Raw genomic sequence first — 9169 nt, forward strand, 5'->3', positions numbered from 1 at the left:
GTCGCTCCAAAAGTCCAACTACACCAGCCCTTCGAAACAGCCGGTGCTAATCCTTTGTTATAGAATTATTTTGATATATTTCTTAATATACTATAAAAGAGCAGATTCTTTTACCTGTTACCTAGCCCCGCCTAAACTTTAAGCTAATTTCGAGTACTGAAAGTTGAAATGGTTGACTGAAACGACTGGGAACTCTGAAAACTTCAACTACACCATCACACAAACCTTACAAAAGGACCTCAGACGGTATCTGAAGATACCTTGGCTGCACCGCCACAGTGTAGTCACGTGCAGCATCTGAAGATACCGTCTGAGCTTGCTGAGATAAGTATAAGCTTGAAGTCCACGTCTGGTACCTGTTGTTGCTGGAAAGGGGTTGTATCTGCGGCGAGCACCAAGTGCTTCATATTAAACAATGGCGAAGATGTCGTCGTACATGTGTCTTGGGGTAACGGACTGGACTCCTGGAGCAATTCCGGGTAGTCCCATCAGTGTTCAAATACACATAGCGAAGACGAGTGATTAGCGGTATACGGAAGCAGAGGAGAGATAGGAAAGACCTGACAATTACATAGATATAGAATAGCTGTTCGAGCTAACAGTAAGGTGCAATAGCTCAGAGTAGAAGAGGAAGCAGTTCGTGCAAGGAACGGCTGGACTTCTGAAAGCGAAGGGCGGGGGCACAATATTTATAATTGTACGGAGTAACGTTGTGTGCTACCGAACTTGCCTCCAAAAACGGCGGTGTCTGATGCCGTTTTCAGAGGGCTTTCCGCTTAGGCGAAACGCTCTCGTTTCGTACCAGTGGTGCCCAAATCCCCCTGCCACAGTGCCAAGGCTTTGCACTCTCACAGACTTGCTTAAGCACTTGTAGAGGAAGGGGGCCGATTTTGAAATTCCAACTCTCAGTTTTCAGTTTTTCGAACTTCACATCTTCTATGTCTCCAGGTCAATTTCAGAAGCATGGCGGTGTCAAACGTCATGGCTCTGTTGCGGAGCTTCTCTTTGTTTTCGCACATAATAACCAATGTCCAGGCCCCGTCGCTCGATGGATCGCTCTGTCATTCCCGTTTCTCTGATAACTTTTTTTCTTGAGCCCTCCATGTTTTGCAGTTTCAGACCGATCTAATATTATCTTGCTGCCTTCGGTAAATTGCCCTTTGCCCTCCTACGGGACCGCTCCATGCATCAATCGCCGAGATCATCGTAATGGAAGGGGGAACAAGCCGCGCCCCTGCGGCAAAAAGGATACCACCACGAGACTCGGCGTATTATGAATCGCTCTATGCCGACGACCTAACCCCAACATTGCGCCTTATCACAGATGCGACTGAGAGGGGAATTGGCTTTGTGTGGAAGAAGTGGACAGAATATAGGTTCAGGGCTAAAATTTACCAAGTTTCTTCACTAACGGCCTCTGATTTCCGACACACACCCTCAAAAAAACGCCAAGCGTTCTCTCACATTTTGCAACTGTCAGATCTTCACTTCGCCAAATCTAGCTCAAAAAAGCCCGTTCCATTTCTACTTCACCAGCAACTCGTCAAGTCGGCTCTTTGAGTAGCTATAAGAACCGCATCAGAAGTTAGTTATGTACCCTAGAAACGGCCCTTGACGCTAGGCGAGATTTACTAAACGTCGAAAGTGTATCTCTACAAGAATTTTGTGCGGAAACGAAAGTGGAAGAGTGATTTAAGCATCAGTATTCCGTACTGTAAACCAAGCGCATGCGTGAAATGCTTCTTTGGATCTCTTCAACCTTATCTAGACGCTACCTTCCAGCTGTGCGTCGAGAATTGCAGCTCTCCTGTCTCACGAGCGGCCTCTGGGTCCAGGAATAGCCTCCACCCAATTCTTCGGGATGAAATGCCAAAAACTCGGCAGAGAACATACACTTCGGGCGTGTCCGAAAGGAGGGAGCTATGCGCCCTTTGCATCTACGGGGCGCAACATGTTAGAAGTATTCCGTCAGCTTGAGTGCCAGCTTACCAGATTGTATTGCCCGCTTTTCATAAAAAAGGGTTCCGAGCAATCTTTCGTAGTCGTCTTGACTTCAAGAAGAAACTTTGTAGACGGCTTTGACGGACAGTCATATCCCGCATTAACCAATAACTCCCTCAGCCTTCCAGAGCTGTCCTCGTATACAAGATCGGCTGTTTCAGTGCCTTTCCATGGTTCTAGAGTCGTATGGCTCGGATGCACACGTATGTATTTCCGGATGGTGCTCGGCCAGTTAAGCTTACCGAAATCTTGGAGGCGGCTGCAAAGAAATTCAAAGACCTAGACCCGCTGTCAGCGCATCAGAAGCGGATCCAAAACTTCATTCTACTTACAAATAGCTCTCCAGCTGCTCCGATCATGTTATCACGATCCAACAAGCGGGGCCCAAAGACGGCCTCGGTGTTCAGATTGGTCCACAATGCCGTTGGGTCCGCAGGCTCAGAGAAAACTGACTCGCCGATATTGGGTAGAGCTGTTCTCGCCGCGGCCTCTACTATGTGTTTGAGGAGTTCAGTGTAAGGCGCCATTTGAGAGGTCGAGTCTCTGTCCGGTATTTCAGGAGATATGTGGATCCTATCCCTTTCAACTATTTCTTCGCTACTCGACGTACGGCTTAAGGCAGGTGCATCATATGCATCGGAAGTAGATCTTAATCTGTCTCGGCTTGGGGATGCGGGTTGAGAAGGCGCGCTATTTGGTGCGGTATCAGAGACAGCTGGCATGAACACACCCCCTTGAACAGAGGATGTTCGATGCTGGTTTGAGTCTGGTGAATTTTCCTCGCTGCCGTCATAGTCATCTTCGGCATCGTCATCGTCGTCGTCGTCTACGTCGGGTTTGTCTAGGCCCTCGAGCTCGGCCACCCCGGCATTTGTAATTATTCTGTCAGCGACCGAGACGCAACTGGACTGGATAATGTCCCCGAGGACTTTCTCTGCTCTAGAGTTTCGGCAGAGGAGAAACCGAAAAATGCTGCTAGGAAGTTGCTGCTTGAAGCAAACCTCTTGATCACTTCTGCGCCTAGGGACGTAGAGGTCCAATCGCCCGTTTCTATGTTCGAGGTGGAATTTCGCGCTCGGTAGAGGGACCCGGTGTGTTATGTCGTACTGAGTCAATGTAATTGACGTTGAAATGCCGCCACTGGTATAAATTGACGTGGATCGAAAGAGGTCGTAGAGACCTGTCTCGTCGCTCCCGAACTTCGCGCTGCCAAAGTGCAGAGCACAGCTGTCGCCTATTAGCTGAGACATATAGCTGGTCTAGGCGGAGCTCACCAGGTCATAAAGTATGCCTTCTCATTGAAAGAACCTGTCAGTCGTACACTGCGACAGCCTCCCTCCGCGGTCGTGCTCTCGTCCACGCAGGCTGAGCTATACCGTCCGCTCAATCCGGCTGCATCAAGGAATGCGCCGGCCTTCTGAATTTCCGCAAGAGAAAAATCCAACTTATTCAGTCTGTCTTCAAATGCAGATATATGCTCCTTACGATCCAGAATGAAAAAACCTGCATCTTTGTCCGCAAGTCTCATTTGCTTATCTTTTGTAAGGACCGGAAATACTTGTGCTCGGCCGAATTTGTCCAGGTCATCTTTGGTAGGATCCATTAACGAAATCTGGATAATACTCCTTTTGATGTCTGCGTATCTGGATAGATCTCCGCCAAGCGCCTTCAGCGCATCAATATGCATCTGCAAATCAGGCTTTTGGACCTTTAGGATTCCTAGAAAGAAGTCTTTCAGTTCCGGATACTGTGCAGCAATAGAAACTTTGTCCGGAATCTGCAAGGTTGCGTCCGCCCAGATAGCATCGCTAGCGGACAGCCACGATCCGCTTGGACAGTTGAAGATCATCTTCTCCTTTTCAAAGGCAGCCCTAGGCGTGTCAGTTTTTTCAACAGATTTTGTCAAGGTGATCGATATGATATACTTGATTGAAGGCGCGCCATTTGAATCATGTTCAACTTGTCGCCAAATATAATGATAGATGGCCTTGATTTCGACAACTGCTGCGACCCCCTTCCCGCAACTCCTCCATTGAAGCTCCTTCAGGGCATCTTCAAGACATATATCTCTTATTTTTAACGTCACTCGGAAAAAGTCTTGTAAGCCGGTATATTCTGGGACACTTTTGAGAACGGAGGCATAAGTCTCCCATGACGGGCCGTCCCAGATACAGGAGTCATGGGATTGCCATTTGGAAACCGATAATTTCATGTTAAAGGCCTGCCGAAAGTATATCCCTTCATTTTCCCGTAGCCACTTTCTATAATGGATGAGCCAAATATTAGCATGGAAGAGAGAGAACAGACCGAATAGATTCCAGCTCAGTAGTACTGTTGCAGCATGAGGATAATGCTTGATATACGGTGCAAGCTGATGCAGCTGTGCCAGGACCTTCTGTCTGGGCTTTAACTTCCAGGAGGCATTGTTGATAGAATTGTCTGGTTGAAGTGACCACTACTCCCACATGTCGCAAGAACGTCCAGTCATCTTGGTTCAACAAATCCAATTTCTGAGGAAGCTGCAGAAATGGGAAGTCGGAGATTTGCAGCTTTTCGGCGAATTCGATCATCTCCGGGGTCGGTAGATACGCCTTCCGAAGTTCGGTGAAGCCTTTCTGCGTAAGTACGTCGATCTGGCGAAGACTTTTTCGAGCGGCGAAGAACATCTTATCATCGAGTCCGCTCGCTCGCCAACTGCGCTTCAGGAACCCAACGAATTTGTCTGGCTGGCGTTGCCGCACATATTCTGCTTCGACAGAGAGCGACGTTCCAGTATCGTCGAGCAGCGGTATGCTCGATCTCACGCCGGCCCAAACTTGGAGCCAGGACCGGAAGGTATTTCCGTCGTTTCGCTCGTGCTCCCCCGCTGCCGAGAAGTACGCGTCATCGAGAAATTCGGCTTTCAGCTCTGTATGGTTCCTGAGACGCACAGGCTCATCTTTGTCGTCCCGAAGCAAGCTTGAAGGGCCGTATTCATCTTGGTCTCGTGGGTTTCGAAAGTATAGGTTCGACTTTTCGGTTCCACACAACCGTACCAGGGAGCTATTTCCAAACAGGCCAATGTCATGGTTCGCAATAGAGTCCTCCGGTGGAGATTTTTGAAAAAGATAGCCAATATGAGAAACAGCGTCGGCGAGTTCAATTTGTCTGCCGAAAGGACTCTTCAACCAATACTCTCGGTATCTATCATCAATCTTCTGGATCACCAAACTCGGAGTGCAAGGCTGGACACCAAGTTTTTCGAACAGCTCTTGTCGAGCTATGTTCTGAGTCATTGAGTTTGGAACCAGGCAGAGACCTAGGTCATTTGGAATTGGAACTCCGTCAGTGCGATCGAAGTAGACAGAGCTGTCAACGTCATCTGCAGCAATCCAGCGGTTGCTCGTAAGGGGTATTAGCTTAAGCTGCCTTATTTTACGCTGTATCCCTGGTGCGAATTTTTTCAGAAATTCTTTCAAGGCCACTGATGCTCTGGACTGCCATTCATCTGACGTAGTACTACTCTTCCACAGCGAATCCTGCTCTTGAAGATCGGCCGATACTCGATCTAAAAACTCAGTAATGTTCTCGGTTTTGAGGCCGAGAACTTCATAAAGCCGGCCCAATGGATTCCCTTCATACGCCTTAGAAATGTATATTTCAGGGAGTATATCGCGGAATAACGGGTTGCCAAATTTATCGACGCTGTCGCTTCCGGGTTTACGGAGACTCGTTGGTAGAAATAAGTCATTGTTACTCCGCGAGAACAGTATTCTGGTAGATTTGAGGGTTTCGACAATGCGATCTTTTGCAATGGACCAGAAGTCGCTGGGAACGGCATCATAGGGAAGCCAAAGAGGCCAGCTATACCGCAAAGTCTTGTGACGGCAAAATTCAAGAACAGCGACTGCGAAAAGACTACCAATTTCAGTCAGAAGCGCCTTGTTCCTTTCGGAGTGGTCTACGTCCTCTCTGTTGATTGATGTGACAAAGTCTGATTGAATGAGGAACTGTATAAGGAAAATATTAGCGATGATCGCAGACATATTATGATTCTTGAGAAGAGTATGGATCGCGAAGATTCCACGGCTTTCCATTTTCACAGAGACTTCGGCATGTTCAGAAGACAATATTTTGGTTTTTATTACATGCTTAAGGAAACGAGGATATGGAACCCAACTAGAATGAAACACTCACATTGAAGTTGGCTTTGCGTAGAGGGAGATAAGCGTACGTCATTTGAGGTACCACAATCGGCTCATCTTTGGCAGTGACCGGAAACGCCAATGCCACCGGAGCAGATCTTGTTTTCCGAAGCTGGTGTTCTGGCAGACCGCTCACGTCCTTCTCGAAAACGCGAAAGTACGATATTGATATCTCTGGGTCGTCGCAATTTCGCTGAACTTGCTTTTTAATCTGCCCTCTTTCATCGTTCAGTCCCCCTTTGTTGTAAGTATAGCTGGTTGTCGTGATGCTATCGCTATCAAGATGGTCATTGACTTTGAGCTGCTTTAGCTTGTTGAAAAACAGCATCATAGTGCCCTGGAGGTCGAACAAGTCTTTTACTGACTCTTTGATGCTCGCGGGGTTCGTTAGAGTTAAAACCATCCGCGTTCGAACAGAAGGTGGTAAAGGGAGAAAGTCCTCGTCCATGGGAGTAATCATCCCCATGGAGTCCCTGAGGTCCACGCTTGGTCGCTTGAATGAGAAGGAAAGATTGACAGATTGAATGTGGACCCTGCTAGCAACTCTAAACACGGATTTGAAGCCGATGCCCTTCTCCCCGATATAACCGCGACGTTCTTTCTGTTGCTGTCCAGCCTTTGTACTTTTGTTGATATCGCAGATGGCTCTCACGTCCTCTTCTGTGAAACCATCTTCGTTCGAATCGACGATGACATGTTTTGGGAGTATGTCGAAGGAGAGAAAAGGGGTCTCGCCCTTACTTAAAGCGACGTCGAACTTGGTGTCTTCTGCATTCTGGATGAGCTCATAGATGAAACGAGTATCCTCCGAGTTGAGGTTGTCGGTCAAGCTGCGAATCGTAGCGTCAGAATGACATTATTACAGCACCTATCCGTGCTTACCTGCTCAGAGAAGCACCCAGCTGTCCGCGGAGCCCGGAAATAATTCCCAGCAATTCAGATTCATCGTCCTTCTCCAGTAAATGGAGTTTCTCTGTCAGCTTTTGACTCATTCCTCCATTCTTTCTGCGCATCTCTGCGACCACCTCCCTACCGCGCTCTTTCGAAATCGGTATAGTCATTTTCAACGCTTAGAGGGCCGGTCACTGAGGTACCTAAAACAATGAGGCAAGAACGAAATATGGAGACGAAAGGGGATTTACGAATCATTGTAGGTTCTAACTGGCGTCCGACTTTTTATCTAGGTGTTAGCTCTACCGTGATCCCAGAATTCGGTACCTTGCGCTGCAGAATTGCGGCACAGCAGTGCGGCAAACCTAGAATCTTCATTCGCATCTCAAACGTTGGCTGCAGCGCGAACATGTACTCCTAACAGGGGTCGGAGAAGAAATAACACAATAAAAACGGGACGCGTAGCGCTGGGAGTTGACAAGGGAAGAGACTCGAGACGATACGTCTTCGAAGGAATATCAGCAAGCAAACTTAGATACCTGTAGCTCAAGATCGGATGAATTGACATACCGGTACGTCCGGTAGTTACCTTGCCGTAAAAGACATCGCATCCATCTCCTCGGACATTAAGAGGGTTGTCACCGAAACTCAGTGAGTTTGATGAAAGAGGAAGGTCCACCTCGACTTCCCACAAAAAACACGGGAAGCTGGGACCCACACACGGGCCGTTCCCTGACAGGTACAGAGCTTAAACAGTTTTCGTCTCAGATCCACAAACAGCAATAACACCAACCAAGCACCAACATCACAACGACGGGACTGCACCTCATCGTGGTGTTTGGGTCTAGTAGCCTCTCGAAGGGTGAAGCTAAGACAGTCTCAACGATCGATCACGACATTGAAATACAGCCTATCTACACCCGGTTACCGAAATACTCTTCCCCTAAGCGAGGACTGTTGTCCGCTCGAAAAGAACCACGAACCACGGCTATCGTAGCCCACGGACAAGCACGAAATCGATCACAAAGATATGGCTGTGGAGGAAAGGGGATACCGACCACCGACATATAGTGGCGTAACCGACAGAGACAGGGGTTTCACGGAGTATAGTTCTCGATCGTGACCTCCCCGTCGCGCCTCTATGCCTAGGGAAACGAGCTCGTTGGATGAAAGGTTTTAGATCGTTTTTAACGCTTAGTCAGGACCTACCGCAAGTAGGAGATCTCCTAGTTAAAGTGTTTCCCCCCTGTGAGTCTCACGAGACCCAGACGGTCTGGGGCCGGCGGAATCGCCACGACGAGATGTTTTTTCAGCTCCCAAGGATGGCACGTATGGAACTCAGCTTGGTGAACGGTAGTAGGGATGTATATCGCGTAGTATATGTGCTTGTGCAACGTTTTAGTACTGTATACGAGGATAGACTGCTGCCATAGCCTCTGGCTGAGCACCCAGCAGTCGGAGCTAGTGCTCCCATCGGCCTTCGCTAAGTAGGATCTAGAATATGTATTCAGGGGAATGATACAGGAGTAACGAGGCAGAGTCTAATTCAGGGGTAATGGGTCGGGGAATGATACAGAAGCAATCGGTTGGGGAGTTGTACGACCATAAGAGAGATAGAGAAATGATTGGAGATGTCAAATTCCATTTTATCAAGCACCAGGAGGAGCCAAGGATTCGTAATTGACCTGGGACCGTGACACTTCATTCCAGGTCGATCGATTTTGCATCTAACGTATCGACCTGGAGAAAGTGCCGCAGAAAGCTGAGGATTGAGCCTCAGGTTTGTGAGGGTTTGGCTCTGGACAACGGAAATATTTTGATCTGTACAGGTTTCAGTAGCACTTAGTAACACTTCACTTAATATCTCCGGAGGGAAACAAAATATTTAATCAACAAGATCTTCTAGAATCCTATTAATTGTACCAGAAAGTGAGATAACTACTTCAATAGTTAATGTTATATTCACTTCGCAGCTTCGCAGGTGTCGTGACAATGCACGAATTCGACAGGGGGTTTATCTTGGCCCAAGTGGGCCGCAGGTGCTCCCTGGCCTAATACTGTATGATCTCGTAATTAGCGGACAGCTCCGATGC

General features: G+C 48.0%; 2 protein-coding genes across 2 annotated transcripts; both read right to left on the reverse strand.

Moving 5' to 3' along the window:
• Nucleotides 1-1551: 1551 nt before the first annotated feature.
• On the reverse strand, nucleotides 1552-7435 carry P152DRAFT_483336 (uncharacterized protein). The gene is made up of 9 exons (XM_033681938.1): nucleotides 7328-7435; nucleotides 7068-7279; nucleotides 6178-7015; nucleotides 4309-5990; nucleotides 3927-4262; nucleotides 3276-3872; nucleotides 2334-3228; nucleotides 1990-2280; nucleotides 1552-1937 (listed from the first exon to the last, which is right to left on the reverse strand). Exons 2-9 carry the CDS (start codon nucleotides 7244-7246, stop codon nucleotides 1761-1763), a joined length of 4995 nt encoding a protein of 1664 aa, XP_033532635.1. The 5' UTR covers nucleotides 7247-7279; nucleotides 7328-7435; the 3' UTR covers nucleotides 1552-1760.
• A 264-nt stretch (nucleotides 7436-7699) lies between these two features.
• On the reverse strand, nucleotides 7700-8019 carry P152DRAFT_459879 (uncharacterized protein). The gene is made up of 2 exons (XM_033679773.1): nucleotides 7870-8019; nucleotides 7700-7839 (listed from the first exon to the last, which is right to left on the reverse strand). The coding sequence occupies exons 1-2, from the start codon at nucleotides 7904-7906 to the stop codon at nucleotides 7715-7717; spliced, it is 162 nt and encodes a 53-aa protein (XP_033532636.1). The 5' UTR covers nucleotides 7907-8019; the 3' UTR covers nucleotides 7700-7714.
• Between the last annotated feature and the right edge of the window lie 1150 nt (nucleotides 8020-9169).

The sequence above is a fragment of the Eremomyces bilateralis genome (assembly GCF_010015585.1).
Source record: "Eremomyces bilateralis CBS 781.70 unplaced genomic scaffold P152scaffold_15, whole genome shotgun sequence".
Taxonomy (NCBI): Eukaryota; Fungi; Ascomycota; class Dothideomycetes; order Eremomycetales; family Eremomycetaceae; genus Eremomyces; species Eremomyces bilateralis.